The sequence below is a fragment of the Seriola aureovittata genome, chromosome 5, assembly GCF_021018895.1.
Source record: "Seriola aureovittata isolate HTS-2021-v1 ecotype China chromosome 5, ASM2101889v1, whole genome shotgun sequence".
Lineage (NCBI taxonomy): Eukaryota > Metazoa > Chordata > Actinopteri > Carangiformes > Carangidae > Seriola > Seriola aureovittata.
The window spans coordinates 28,442,073-28,458,785 of record NC_079368.1 but is presented as its reverse complement, the minus strand read 5'-3'; the positions used below and the strand labels follow the sequence as shown (position 1 = coordinate 28,458,785).

Genomic DNA, 16,713 nt, shown 5'->3' with positions numbered 1-16,713 from the left:
CATTTTTATGCCTAATTATATTATTTTGTCTCATTCCTTGCCATACTAAGAAGATTTTAATGACCTTTTATGCCATACTATACTATGAATTTCTTGGGCATTTTTCTGCCATACTATACTTAGATGTTTTTTGGCATTTTTATGCCTAATTATATTATTTTGTCTAATGACTCACCATACTATGACGTTTTTATGACCTTTTATGCATTAATATACTATGATATTTTTTTGACATTTTATGCCATACTATACTATGACGTTTTTGGCATTTTTCTGCGATATTATACTTAAACATTTTTTGGCATTTTTATACCTCATTATATTACTTTCTCATTCCTTGCCATGCTAAGAACTTTTTATGACCTCTTATGCATTAATATACTATGATATTTTTTTGACATTTTATGCCATACTATAACTTTGACGTTTTGTGGCATTTTTATGCCTCATTATATTATTTCGTCTCATACATTCACATACTATGACGTTTTTATGACCTTTCATGCCTCAATATACTATGATATTTTTTTGACATTTTATGCCATACTATACTATGACGTTTTTGGCATTTTTCTGCGATACTATACATAAACGTTTTTTGGCATTTTTATGCCTAATTATATTACTATGTCTCATTCCTTGCCATACTAAGAACTTTTTATGACCTTTTATGCATTAATATACTATGATATTTTTTTGACATTTTATGCCATACTATACTATGACGTTTTTGGCATTTTTCTGCGATACTATACATAAACGTTTTTTGGCATTTTTATGCCTAATTATATTATTTTGTCTAATGACTCACCATATTATGACGTTTTAATGACCTTTTATGCCTTAATATACTATGATATTTTTTTTGACAGTTTATGCCTTACTATACTGTCTTGTTTGATGCCTGACCATACTATGACGTTTTTATGACCTTTTATGCATTAATATACTATGATATTTTTTTGACATTTTATGCCATACTATACTATGACGTTTTTGGCATTTTTCTGCGATGCTATACTTAAACGTTTTTTGGCATTTTTATGCCTAATTATATTACTTTGTCTCATTCCTTGCCATACTAAGAAGTTTTTATGACCTTTTATGCATTAATATACTATGATTTTTTTTTGACATTTTATGCCATACTATACTATGACGTTTTTGGCCTTTTTCTGCGATACTATACTTAAACATTTTTTGGCATTTTTATACCTCATTATATTATTTCGTCTCATACATTCACATACTATGACGTTTTTATGACCTTTCATGCATTAATATACTATGATATTTTTTTGACATTTTATGCCATACTATAACTTTGACGTTTTTTGGCATTTTTATGCCTCATTATATTATTTCGTCTCATACCTTCACATACTATGACGTTTTTATGACCTTTCATGCCTCAATATACTATGATATTTTTTTGACATTTTATGCCATACTATACTATGACGTTTTTGGCATTTTTCTGCGATACTATACTTAAACATTTTTTGGCATTTTTATGCCTAATTATATTATTTTGTCTAATGACTCACCATATTATGACGTTTTAATGACCTTTTATGCCTTAATATACTATGATATTTTTTTGACATTTTATGCCATACTATACTATGAATTTCTTGGGCATTTTTCTGCGATACTATACTTAGATGTTTTTTGGCATTTTTATGCCTAATTATGTTATTTTGTCTAATGACTCACCATACTATGACGTTTTTATGACCTTTTATGCATTAATATACTATGATATTTTTTTGACATTTTATGCCATACTATACTATGACGTTTTTGGCATTTTTCTGCGATATTATACTTGAACATTTTTTGGCATTTTTATACCTCATTATATTACTTTCTCATTCCTTGCCATGCTAAGAACTTTTTATGACCTCTTATGCATTAATATACTATGATATTTTTTTGACATTTTATGCCATACTATAACTTTGACGTTTTGTGGCATTTTTATGCCTCATTATATTATTTCGTCTCATACATTCACATACTATGACGTTTTTATGACATTTTTATGACCTTTCATGCCTCAATATACTATGATATTTTTTTGACATTTTATGCCATACTATACTATGACGTTTTTGGCATTTTTCTGCGATACTATACATAAACGTTTTTTGGCATTTTTATGCCTAATTATATTATTTTGTCTAATGACTCACCATATTATGACGTTTTAATGACCTTTTATGCCTTAATATACTATGATATTTTTTTGACATTTTATGCCATACTATACTATGACGTTTTTGGCATTTTTCTGCGATACTATACATAAACGTTTTTTGGCATTTTTATGCCTAATTATATTATTTCGTCTCATACATTCACATACTATGACGTTTTTATGACCTTTCATGCCTTAATATACTATGATATTTTTTGGCATTTTTCTGCCTTACTATACTGTCTTGTTTGATGCCTGACCATACTATGAAGTTTTTATGACCTTTTATGCCTTAATATACTATGATATTTTTTTGACATTTTATGCCATACTATACTATGAATTTCTTGGGCATTTTTCTGCCATACTATACTTAGATGTTTTTTGGCATTTTTATGCCTAATTATATTATTTCGTCTAATGACTCACCATACTATGACGTTTTTATGACCTTTTATGCAATAATATACTATGATATTTTTTTGACATTTTATGCCATACTATACTATGACGTTTTTGGCATTTTTCTGCGATGCTATACTTAAACGTTTTTTGGCATTTTTATGCCTAATTATATTACTTTGTCTCATTCCTTGCCATACTAAGAAGTTTTTATGACCTTTTATGCATTAATATACTATGATATTTTTTTGACATTTTATGCCATACTATACTATGACGTTTTTGGCCTTTTTCTGCGATACTATACTTAAACATTTTTTGGCATTTTTATACCTCATTATATTATTTCGTCTCATACATTCACATACTATGACGTTTTTATGACCTTTCATGCATTAATATACTATGATATTTTTTTGACATTTTATGCCATACTATACTATGACATTCTTGGGCATTTTTCTGCAAAACTATACTTAGATGTTTTTTGGCATTTTTATGCCTAATTATATTACTTTGTCTCATTCCTTGCCATACTAAGAAGTTTTTATGACCTTTTATGCATTAATATACTATGATATTTTTTTGACATTTTATGCCATACTATACTATGACGTTTTTGGCCTTTTTCTGCGATACTATACTTAAACGTTTTTTGGCATTTTTATACCTCATTATATTATTTCGTCTCATACATTCACATACTATGACGTTTTTATGACCTTTCATGCCTTAATATACTATGATATTTTTTTGACATTTTATGCCATACTATACTATGACGTTTTTGGCCTTTTTCTGCGATGCTATACTTAAACGTTTTTTGGCATTTTTATGCCTAATTATATTATTTTGTCTCATTCCTTGCCATACTAAGAAGTTTTTATGACCTTTTATGCATTAATATACTATGATATTTTTTTGACATTTTATGCCATACTATACTATGACGTTTTTGGCCTTTTTCTGCGATACTATACTTAAACATTTTTTGGCATTTTTATACCTCATTATATTATTTCGTCTCATACATTCACATACTATGACGTTTTTATGACCTTTCATGCATTAATATACTATGATATTTTTTTGACATTTTATGCCATACTATAACTTTGACGTTTTTTGGCATTTTTATGCCTCATTATATTATTTCGTCTCATACCTTCACATACTATGACGTTTTTATGACCTTTCATGCCTCAATATACTATGATATTTTTTTGACATTTTATGCCATACTATACTATGACGTTTTTGGCATTTTTCTGCGATACTATACTTAAACATTTTTTGGCATTTTTATGCCTAATTATATTATTTTGTCTAATGACTCACCATATTATGACGTTTTAATGACCTTTTATGCCTTAATATACTATGATATTTTTTTGACATTTTATGCCATACTATACTATGAATTTCTTGGGCATTTTTCTGCGATACTATACTTAGATGTTTTTTGGCATTTTTATGCCTAATTATATTATTTTGTCTAATGACTCACATACTATGACGTTTTTATGACCTTTTATGCATTAATATACTATGATATTTTTTTGACATTTTATGCCATACTATACTATGACGTTTTTGGCATTTTTCTGCGATATTATACTTAAACATTTTTTGGCATTTTTATACCTCATTATATTACTTTCTCATTCCTTGCCATGCTAAGAACTTTTTATGACCTCTTATGCATTAATATACTATGATATTTTTTTGACATTTTATGCCATACTATAACTTTGACGTTTTGTGGCATTTTTATGCCTCATTATATTATTTCGTCTCATACATTCACATACTATGACGTTTTTATGACCTTTCATGCCTCAATATACTATGATATTTTTTTGACATTTTATGCCATACTATACTATGACGTTTTTGGCATTTTTCTGCGATACTATACATAAACGTTTTTTGGCATTTTTATGCCTAATTATATTATTTTGTCTAATGACTCACCATATTATGACGTTTTAATGACCTTTTATGCCTTAATATACTATGATATTTTTTTGACATTTTATGCCATACTATACTATGACGTTTTTGGCATTTTTCTGCGATACTATACATAAACGTTTTTTGGCATTTTTATGCCTAATTATATTATTTTGTTTAATGACTCACCATATTATGACGTTTTAATGACCTTTTATGCCTTAATATACTATGATATTTTTTGACAGTTTATGCCTTACTATACTGTCTTGTTTGATGCCTGACCATACTATGAAGTTTTTATGACCTTTTATGCCTTAATATACTATGATATTTTTTTGACATTTTATGCCATACTATACTATGAATTTCTTGGCATTTTTCTGCCATACTATACTATGACGTTTTTATGACCTTTTATGCATTAATATACTATGATATTTTTTTGACATTTTATGCCATACTATACTATGACGTTTTTGGCCTTTTTCTGCCATACTATACTTAGATGTTTTTTGGCATTTTTATGCCTAATTATATTACTTTGTCTTATTCCTTGCCATACTAAGAAGTTTTTATGACCTTTTATGCCTTAATATACTATGATATTTTTTTGACATTTTATGCCATACTATACTATGAATTTCTTGGGCATTTTTCTGCCATACTATACTTAGATGTTTTTTGGCATTTTTATGCCTAATTATATTATTACGTCTAATGACTCACCATACTATGACGTTTTTATGACCTTTTATGCATTAATATACTATGATATTTTTTTGACATTTTATGCCATACTATACTATGACGTTTTTGGCATTTTTCTACGATACTATACATAAACGTTTTTTGGCATTTTTATGCCTAATTATATTATTTCGTCTCATACCTTCACATACTATGACGTTTTTATGACCTTTCATGCCTTAATATACTATGATATTTTTTTGACATTTTATGCCATACTATACTATGACGTTTTTGGCATTTTTCTGCGATACTATACATAAACGTTTTTTGGCATTTTTATGCCTAATTATATTACTTTGTCTCATTCCTTGCCATACTAAGAAGATTTTAATGACCTTTTATGCCTTAATATACTATGATGTATTTTTGTATGACTTGTGTTATGGCCCAGCTCTGAGACCATAGCTAATAAGGAAAACATGGAAAACAAAGGAATTTTATTTAACAGTCATTCTTGTTGTTCTTACAAAGATAACAAAAGAAACAGAAAATCAAGACTCCAACATAAGATCATGTGGTGCAAAGAGGGAGCCTCCTTAGTGTCGGGATGGGGCAGTCCTGTATAATCTAGGTGGAAGACGGTGGCCAACTGCCTTCACTTCCTCGATGGCCTCCAGCTCCACCCACCTAGGAACCTACATGAACACAGAACACAACGAAACACACACACAAGCCCTGATAGAGGCCCTGGGGCCGTCACACTTACTATAGTATAATTTTTTAATGAAATTTTTGATGCTTTACTATTGAATTCAATTCAATTCTATTTGCATAGCACCAAATCATAATGTACATTATCTCATGGCACTTTACAAGGTATGGTCAAGACCTTATTTATTTCTAGAGAGAAACCCAACAGTTCCTAGAAAGAGCAAGCACTGTTCAACAGGAGTAAGGAAAACCACTGACAGCAGTATACACCGTTGATTGTTAATTCTAACAGTGAAAATAAGAAGTTATACCAATAGGTAACAGGGTTATCATATCTGCTGTTAATCGTTACAGTGGAAATAATCATACTAATAGTAATGTTGAGTGTCGTCATGGCAGATCTGGATCCTGCTCCTCCAAAAAAAAGAGATACCTGCAGAATGAGGACAGAGAAAGAGACAAAGAGAGGAGAAGCACAAACTATGGGAGAGAAAAAATTGAAAATTGGTGACATGAAGTAATAAGATATAAATGGAGAGAGACAGCTTTAGGACAGTTTTAAGCCTGATCTTAAATGTAGATATGGTCTCTGCCTCCTGAACCCAGATAATAAAGAATTCTGCAGTCTAGTCTAGAGGTAACAAATGCATGGACTAGTTTTTCCGCAACCTTTTAGTGACAGGATGTTTCTAATTTTCATAATGTTGTGCAGGTGGAAGAAGGCTGTCCTAGAAACTTGTTTTATGTGTGAAGTAAAAGATGAGGTCAAAAATGACCCCAAGGTAATGCCATATATATATATATAACATTTAGACAACATTTAAAAGTCAAGCTCTTTGTTTTGGAGGTGTGGCGGAGTTGTTGCATCCCTACAAATGTTGAGACCAAACCTACGCCCAACAAAATATGTATAAACATTGTCGACAAATGTCGAGGTATGTGTTGGTATTGCACATGAGTAGATGACAGTGTGGGATGAATAACAGTTGGTTGATGATTATTGCAGTGTTCAGTGCATTAACGGCCTTGGGGAAGAAACTGTCTCTGAGTCTGGAGGTGTCTGTATCTGTGTGTGTTTGTGTTGTGCAGCCAAAGCGACCTGTGGCCTCAGTGCTGACCCTCCCGGCCCTCGCTGCCAGACCTCCACGCGTCCCCGTCATCCCCCGAGCTCCCTACATCAGCACCCCAGCCACACATGGATACATCCCCCCAGGTGAGTCACAGATACATATATATATATATACTGTATATATAGTAGAGAGATGTTTTCATATGTAAGTTATAAGCAAAAGACGGAGGGGAGGGAAACACATATGATTAAAAAATGAATTCTACCGTTTTATTCCATAAAAGTTTGCAGTAAAAAAACAATTGATCACTGTTTCGCACGTGAGCAGCAATACAAGCTCATGTTCATAAACGCTGAACTGACAGCTGTGTGACACCCTGTAGTTTTACTTTGGTAAAGGCTGGAGATTAACTGGAGAAATGTCAGTTTTGCTGGATTTATTATCTGAGGGCTCCACATTCACAACATCAGATAACTTTAAGAAGACGCAAATTTAGGGTTATTGGTTAGTTTTGATTGGTTATTAGCCTAAGGGTGGAGTTTAACAATTTAGTGTCTCAAGTATAAACCTGTTTTCACTGGTCCTGTACAGACAGCTCACACTGGAGAAGCTGGAGGCTTTAAAAAATTATTAAAATTACTGTTGAATTGGGACTAATCACTGCAGCTGCGGATGATGCACATAGAATCGTCTGATTGAACAGTTGATGTTTTCTGTTATCATACTTTGTCTTTCTCCTCCCAGGTTTTGGTGCTCCTTATGGCTACAGCCCTGCAGGCGCCCTCCCAGCCTACGGTAAGATCAATGTCCTCTCTAACTGATAAACAATAATCCATCCATTAAATCTTCATCGCTACATCCCAACATTTGAGTTCTTTTTTTTTTTTCCTTTTTCTTTGCTTTTCTTCAGGTTTTCCCTCCAGAATGCCCTCAGTAGTTGTCCCAGTCATCAGAGTCCCCACAGCATACCCCGTCACCAACCTCTACCCCTATTAGGACTGTCCCTCACCCACCTCACAGGAAGTCACTTGTTAAAGGAATATCCTGACTTTGACTGTGTGTTCACACTCCAACACTGACATTTTTTGGAAGCTTTTCATCAGTACCATTGTTGTGAACTATGTTCCCTCTGGGCTGCAGCAGCTAGATTAAATTGGCCATTACAAAGCTGTGCAGCAGCGTTATTAATTTACTTTGACAAATAAGCTCTTTGATCATCAAACCGTTATGCAAAGAAAAACTGAGTTCAGCATTCAGTGAGCTGCACTGTGTGAAAGACGGGTCAGGTAAATATTACACAGTAGGGATCTGAACATCTCCTCGAGGTGATGGAAATCTACTATAGGGAACTAATTAAACACCTACAATACAAGACCCTCCAAACTTTAACTCCACTGTACCTGAAACACCAACCACACGGCAACTTCAAATATCTATGAGCAAATAAACAAACTCTGTTGGGAACTAGAAAAAAACAACTACATCATATCCATTGTAGGGAACTAAATAAATATCTTGTGTCAGGAGCTAAACATGTTCGGTACAAAGTACAAATCCACTGTAAGTAACTGACAATACTTTGTTTGGAACTAAAGAAACACCTGCCATATCCAGACTACTAAAATACAATCCAAGTAATTATAAAATGTAAGAAGTTAAATATGTTTTATGTACAGAATCTCAAACATTAAAATATTCACTGCAAAAGCTAATCATCCTCAGTGGGATCTAAGTAAAGATTCATAGCAGGGAACTTAAAAAAACAAACTACCATACACTATCAAAATATAGAAAGTAGGGAACTTAACATCTTCTGTAGGGAACTAAAGAAACATGTACTTTGGAAATATCTACCATACAACTCAACACACTGGATAGATAGATAGATAGATAGATAGTGAGCCTAGGGAACTTAATAAACAGTTACTAAATATGAGATGCAGGAAATTGAAATAATATCCACTATAAGGAACCAAACATCCTCTTGTGGAATTAGAGCCAACTAAATATGCCCTGCAGGAAACTCACATAACCATTGTAGGGAACTAAAGAAACAACTAACCATCTACAAACAATATATACAATGTAGGAACTAAAGAAATGTGTAACATTCACAATACTAAATACACAAAGTAGTAAATTAGGGAACTAAAGAAACAAACTAACCATATGCCAACAGCATATACAATGCAGGAAACTAACGCAAACCCACCATAGCAAAATAAAACCCGTCACTACAGGGAACTAAACTGATCAGAGAGCTTCTTTGACAAAATCTTACTTATTCCTTTAACAATCACTCATGGATGTGAACGTTGTTTTGTATCTTAATTTTTCTTTGTTTTCTAATGATGTTTTCAGATAAAGTAAAAAAAACAGGTTTACAATAATCGGTTGCACTGAGACCTTTTCCTTTTGTTTGGATATTGAATGTCCAGGTTTACAGTCACTGTTGAGTATGAGCCATTTTGTGTTGAGTTAAATAACTTTCTTTTCAGAGAGATTTTATTTTGACCTGTTTGTAGGTAATATTCTTTTTAAATAAATGAATATTTTTGTCAACAGCTGAGTAACTTGTGGTTCGTAATGTTTTCTGTTTTTTTATGATTTCTTTTCCTGACTGACATTTATATTCAGTTAACCTTTACAGTTAGTTAAACCTCTCTTGTAGATAACTCACCTTGATTTATTTCTGTTAAAAGTTATTTTACAATGTTTGTGGAGTATTAAAGGAGCTATTTGTAAGTTTTGCTGTTGCTACATAGCTAACGTTAGCATTAGCAGCTGGTCACTCACCAGTTTAGAAGAAACATTGTGAGTTCAGCATCAAACTTCATTCTTTTACTCACCAACAGCTGTCTCCAGAGGTGGAAAACAACACCAATGTTAACTCTATCATCATCTATCATGTCTTTTCCTCTACTTAAGATAGCATGCTAACTGGCTAGCCTAATTAACCATCTCGTCACTTTTCAATAGCGACTCTCTGTAGCCTCCAATCTGCCCTGAAGACGTAGCGCTGCACAGAAGGCGTATTATAACCTCTTGCCTTGTAAACGCAGTGATGGCCGAAGCTCCTATCGAGCAACAATCACCACTACACACTCAACAAGAAACCACGATCAGTGGCAGAGAAAAACGTACAAATAGCCCCTTTAAGTTATGTTTGTATCATATTTTACAGCCTGAATCACTGACATTAACTCCATTCCCCTTGTTAATTTATGTGCAGTGATTTCTTACCCACTCTCACTTATTATTTTAGTTTTTAAAATAAATCAACCTCATTCCTGATCCATAACCCCGGTACAGAAAGACATCAACACACTCTCTCACTTCACATGTCCACTGAGAAGCTGCTCATTATTTCTAACAATAGCTGTAATAATGTTGTACTCACCAAATGAGTCCAGAGACCAGAGCAGTCAGACGATCAGACGGGACAAAGTCAAACTGCAGCTCTGAAGGAGAAAACAGAGGCGGGATGGTGAAGATCATCACAGTTTACAGACCGACTTCCATGTTCAACTTTAACCTGACATACTTACCCAAGCTGTGCACAGTGTTCCTGTGCAGTTAGGGGATTCTCACTGTCAGTTTGAACTCCATATACAGTGGGTTAGATACTTGTTTTGAAACTTTCCCTACATGACTTCTTAGTGATGTCATACTTCCAGATCTCATTAGTTACTTTGGTGAAGTCAGTGTTATTGTTACGAAACCAAAACCATCCCTGAAGTTAAAGCTGTTCTCGCCTCTTTCACATGCACTCAGGTAACCGGGTTATAGATTGCTTTTCTGCAGAAACACGATTTATGAAACATGATGTAAACAAGAAGTCCAACCTTTAACAGTTAACATCTGAACTGAGCAACTAAAAACAACATGGGGAGAGTGGGAAACAGCATCATGTATCAGTAACACAGTTAAAATGAGTCGCCGTGGTTCCAAGAAAATCTGATTATTCATCAGATGTACACATCGTCTGCTTTCCTGTGTAACCCGAGTACCTCGAGTTCCAGTGAGCACCGACATGTACCACAGAGAAATAACTTAGTGGTTCTGCTGCAGCTCCTGTTGTCCTTGATAGAGGCTGCACTAAATCTACTTACCCCACACCCCGACCTTTAAGAATCCTGGAGCTGCTAGACCTTCGATGGAGGATGTAATCTGCTCTCTAATTATCCTCCAGTGATCATGTGGTCGAAGCTCTCCCTCCACGGTCAAGAAATACTAACTGCTAATGATTTGTGCTGCTGTTAACCCGGCTGTTGTGTCTCCTGTCTGTAGGTGGCCTGTACATCGACAGTGCCTATTACCAGCCGCAGACCATAGCCACACCTATAATCATCCACCTGGGCCCTCAGGATCTTTTCTGACCCCGATGATGTACCGAGACCACATCCGGCAACAGACTCGACCTCCTGTTTAATCCCTCACCCTTATTAAACTCTGTCAGCGCCTCTCAATTACTGCAGCACTGCTCCCCTCCCCTCCCCTCCCCTCCCCTCCCCTCCTCTCCCCTCCCCTCCCCCGGGTTTCTCCTTCCACACGAGACAAAGCAGCAATATTGAAAGCAATATGGAAGAGAAAACACCTCGGGCGACGCTCCTGCCGAGTCCGGGTCGGGTCTAAGCGAGGACGAGGCCGCAGCCGAGCCTTTGTTTTACCCAGCTCGCTCAGAAAACGTCAATAAAACACAAAGCAATACTTCTTCTGCCTTCGGGAATCTCAACGTGTTCCAGAGCGACTTGACTCGAGTCTCAAACGCTGTTTCAGACGATCACACGACAATGTGACCTACTGTATGTAAATACTATATTTACTACACTGTATATATGGATGTTTGTGAGTTTTGAATATATATATATAAACATGTTAATATGTTTGAATATGTAAAACCCCCCGACGGGTAAAGAAACATATTTATAATATATCTCTGAATGTAAATACAGTAGTGACTGAAGTAGCTTTGTACTGAAAGCACTCTCAGATATGATATCTATAAATATTAAGAGTTAAATACATTTTACAAATTGTCTATAACAATGTCTACAACACTGTATTGGTATGTTGATGGTATATAATCCCAAATTAAACATTATTGCATATATTAGACTTAAGTAGTAATTTTCCAATCCAAAGCATCAAGATTAAAATAAGTAATTTGACAAAAACTAATTTATAAACGATTTTAAATCATGTTAAAAAGGACGTTTGTCATCATCTGTTCTCTGCTGTTACACATCAGTGTGGGAGGGGTCACAAGATGATTAACAGAATATTTCTGCTACACAAAATCATTTTTCACACTTTCTTCCAATGGTTTTTTTTTTTTTTTTTTCAACTGGATCATTTTACCTGGAAAATTTTTCAAATATAAGAAGGAAAAAAAGAATCCCTCTTTAGCTGTAGTAGTTTTAGTACCTGGAATAAGTTAAAACAGTTGTATTTGTTCCTGGAAGACAAGGTGCAGGGCTTTAGAAACGTGTTAGCAGTCGAACATTATAACTGTTCTCATATTTACGGCTTTTATTCACCTCTATTCCTTTATTATGATATATGTCAAGATATAAAGCTTCAGCACATCCCTGACAAATGATTTGATTTAAAGAAGGATAAAGTTTCATGAGGCAGAACCACATGTAACGACCCGTCCAGATGTTTCTGCTGGCACAAGTGTCCAAAGCAATATTCAACTCAGGAACCACAGGAATGCAAACTTAATCTGATTATGACAACTGACAGAAATGCTTCTGCGCTTTGACAGGATGTGAACGCCACTGTAACTTCCCTTAATGTTTAAATGGTGATGGATGTCTCAGTGAGGGGAGAGTGTCGGGTCAGATTAAGGTCCTGTACATCAAGGACATGACCTCTGACGGTACGGAAGTTCATTAATGACGAAAAGTGCACGAAAAGTACAAAAGTTTTGCTGTAATTTATCTGCAACAAGACACATTCTGTGACTGTGTGATTTAACAATCTAACCTCAGTCTTTTTAAAAATGAATCCCCTTTTCCACTGGTCAGAAAACTGGCTAAGACTCGCCAACATCAGGCTTTTGTCAGCAAAAGTAAAAGGGAACAATCAGTATTCACACCCGGGTCAAATGACTCTGCAGCAGACGTGGGTATTTTATTGGCTCTAATCGGCTTTGATGTAAACACAACACCTTTCTGATTCACTCAGCTGACCTGCGGCTGTGGCGTAACACAGTGCTGTTTTCACGGGAAGATAAGGCGCTGAAATATTCTACATGAAGCGTACATTTAAACAGATATTGGATTTTGACAAAGACATAAACCACTGAAAAATAAGCAAATGTTGAACCTCTGAAGATTCGTATTTTTTGCTCGTTGTCAATCAATTTTCGGTCCATTGACTAATCAAGTATCAGATCTAAAACCACTGAGCTTCTGCTGTGAATTTAACAAACTGTTTCTGCCGCTCTTCAGTCTTGATTAACCGCTCAGATATGTTTATTTCGTGCAGGTTTTGTCGTTTCTGAACTTCCATACCAACAGCTCCGTCAGTTTGATCTGATCCGTCTGAAATCAGGATTCTTGTCTTTACTGTGTGAAATCAGAAATGCTTTTCTGATTCGTAACAGTCATGCAAAAGATTGCAAATTTTAAAAAAAAAAAGAAAAAAGAAAAAGAGGCAGAATGCAAGTTTGAGAAGTGTGTGTGTGTGTGTGTGTGTGTGTGTGTGTGGTGTTTGTTCCTAACCTCGTCTTCATCCGGGTGGGTGTTCCTCCAGACACGCTCGGCTGCTGCAGAGCTAATTACATCTGAGCTAACAGAGAGAGAGAGAGAGAGAGAGAGAGAGAGAGAGAGAGAGAGAGAGAGAGAGAGAGAGATGTCCGATTACACACGGCCACAATCCAATAACAGCCCAAAACAAGACCTTTAAACCAGCTGTTTGTACGAGAGGAAACGTCTGTTTGTGACTCTGCAGGACGTCCTTTTGTTTCCACTTTGTCACTGACGTTCCTCAAACGCCACCTCGGTGCTACACGACATCACAGGAGACTAAAGACACACTCCACATTTTTATTTCCCACCCCCCACCACTGATTGTCTAGGTAACGTCCAGGTTATTTTTCCTGCCAGCGGAGGAAAATAAAAACTGTCCATCAGTCAGAGTGATGATGTTTCTACCTGTTGGTTTATGACTGGAATATTTATTTCTGTCTATCAAATAAACCTTCACTTCTCCTAAAGGCAGCGATGTGTTTTGGCCTGAATATTGTTTTGTCTGCATCGCCTCAGTCGCCTGTAATCATGTCTTCACTGTCAGGTGACAAGCTCGAGTTCTCAGGGATTTACAGAGATGAAATGACGAACAAATCTACAAACAACATTTTATTAAAAACACCTGAGTGTGGTGAATCCTAAAATCTTCTATTCCTGCTTTAAATGCTCAGCAGTTGATGTGTGAGGACACAAGGTTCCCACCTGTCAATAGTAACATCACTTTAATCTACAGTTTCCATTTGCACCAGAGAGGTCACAGGTCACGGTCTTCTGGAGCGACTGTTAATAACATCAAGCATCAGTCAATCAGCAGGTCAAAGAACACGTGAGCAAAAAAAGTCTAAACGTTCATTTCCGACATCTAAACTCAAGGTCCACTTAGTCTGGACTCGGAACAAAGTGGCAATTAGCTTAAATTAATTGATTTAAAATAATTGGTATCAGAGCCAAAGACAGGTGCCAGAGCTACTTTACTATCAGTATCGCTCTGGCATGGTTTGTCCACCAGAGAGCGCTGTGACTTAGTGTACCAGTCAGTAATCATCTACCACAGGACGCTCCTTCAGTGTGTCATCTTCATCCCGTCCCATCCCGCACCGGAGTGCCCCAAGGATCGGTGCTGGGACCCCTCCACAACCTCAGGACAACCCAGTACACCACCCAGCTCCTGGTCCTGGCCGTGGTTCTCTCCCTTCACACAGTGAAACCCTGACAGATGTCCCAGAATGCAGCTGGTCTTCCATCAGTCCCTCTCTATCTTCAAGAAGACTCCTCTCTTATCAAAAATCTTTGTGTTACTGTTAAAAAATGAATATCTGCTGATGAATCGTCTTGTGATTTTTTTTTTTTTTTAAAACCCTCATATCGACATGAGCATCCGCCTTAAAAACCCTGTATCTGTCTTATCTCCAACAGGAATCCTGCCACAAATTTCACATCTTTAAAAAGATTTAGATGAAACTGATTCCACTCGCTGAATGACAGCTGCTTAGCTCAGCTTAGCATAGCATAGCACAAAGGTTTCAAACAGGCAGAGGAAACTAAATCCAGCCACAATACTAACACCTGCAAAAGTATCAGCTTATATCTCATTTTGTTTTATCTGTAAAACAAACGATTTCTTAAAACATGAAGCGTAATTAATGAAATAATTCATGACGACAAATGTGAACAAATCTTTATCAAACTGAGCTGCTGCCTGTTAAATGACTGTGATGCAGCTGCAGCTTTTACAGCGTTTCACGAGCCTCGAAGGTTTTTTTTTTTGTTGAAAAGCAGTCGGACACAAATCAGCAGTTTCCCAGTGGCAGCACTGGAACAGACACAGAGGGTCATCAACTGCTGTCAGCCACAGAAGCTGCCCCCCCCCCCCTCCCCTCCCCTCGCCACCCCGGGGTCCCCCTGCTGCTGACCTGTGATGACACCCTGCAGCTCGGTGGCATCAGGCCTGCAGACGGAGACCTGACACCGTCCTTCACTGCAAATATGAGTCAGCAAAAAGCTGAAAAACAAACGAGACAGAATCTCCTTCGGTCTGCCGCTTCGTTCCAAGACTCAAATAAGTTACACAAACTTTCCTCACCCTGTCGACACAGTTGTTCTGTCTCGTTTGGAAAGAAACAGAGACAGTAGGACGCCTGTGTGAGAGATGAAATCAGGGATAAGGATGTGTTGTGTTTTTTTGGAGAGGCGGGAGCGAGCGCAGACAGCGAGGACGTATCAGATGGAGGTCCAGATCCTGTCGGTATTTTTAGCTGCGAGAGAGGAGCCAGGAGGTGTTGGATTACGCAACGTGGGCACATGCCACCCTCACTGATGGCAGTTTGTCATCTTATATCAGCACTCGGGACCATGATGCATTGCAGTGTAGACACACTCAAGCTGCAGTTTAGTCACCTTTTTAAGACCGACACAGAAACACCTCTGACATCAGCAGCACAGTGACGCTGTGGAGATGGAGACGTACGGAGGCCATGACAGGCAGAAATGTCTTTTTATATCTATGTGATAATAAATGTACAAGATCGCTGTTATCACTCTGTGTCTTATATCACCCTTCACTAAATCTATCACTCTTTTTTCGTGACATGAGTCAGACTCAGTTCATATCAAACCTTATTTTCACAGAATTAAACCCAAAGTTTTTATTTTCCTTCTTATTATTAATTATTTATCTTATAGTTTGACTTTATTTACTCTTATTTACTGCATAATATTGGTATATATGTCTCACACACAATGATTTTAATCTGAGACACAGAAGCAACAAATGAAGAGTTTCATTTATTTATTTTGAGTTTTTTTCTGATTTAAGTTTAGCAGTAAATGTATGTTTGTGAATTAAAATATTAATATATTATAATGGACCGAATGGAAAACATCTGGAAAACAGCTGGAAAACAAAGAAGAGGACAGGAAATTCACT

At 36.0% G+C, this 16,713-nt stretch overlaps 1 protein-coding gene and 1 long non-coding RNA gene across 6 annotated transcripts in view; one reads left to right on the top strand and one right to left on the bottom strand.

Moving 5' to 3' along the window:
* The window catches only part of LOC130169769 (spermatid perinuclear RNA-binding protein-like), an 80,288-nt gene extending 68,148 nt beyond the window's left edge, over positions 1-12,140 (top strand). Inside the window, exons 16-18 of one of the 2 annotated variants that reach the window (XM_056376731.1) lie at positions 7,049-7,172; positions 7,774-7,824; positions 11,320-12,140. In XM_056376731.1, coding sequence (XP_056232706.1) covers positions 7,049-7,172; positions 7,774-7,824; positions 11,320-11,408 — 264 coding nt within the window. In that variant the 3' untranslated portion in view covers positions 11,409-12,140. Of the gene's footprint in view, positions 1-7,048; positions 7,173-7,773; positions 7,825-7,939; positions 9,599-11,319 lie in introns of those variants that run through there. The other variant, XM_056376732.1, reaches the window with a different exon arrangement.
* LOC130169772 (uncharacterized) overlaps positions 5,731-16,713 on the bottom strand; it is a 57,195-nt gene continuing 46,212 nt past the window's right edge. The window contains exons 1-3 of one of the 4 annotated variants that reach the window (XR_008827885.1): positions 13,761-14,278; positions 10,430-10,490; positions 5,731-6,439 (exon numbers count right to left, since the gene is read on the bottom strand). This is a non-coding gene — a long non-coding RNA (uncharacterized LOC130169772). Of the gene's footprint in view, positions 6,440-7,033; positions 7,132-10,429; positions 10,491-13,760; positions 14,279-16,713 lie in introns of those variants that run through there. The other 3 variants (XR_008827883.1, XR_008827884.1, XR_008827882.1) reach the window with 3 other exon arrangements.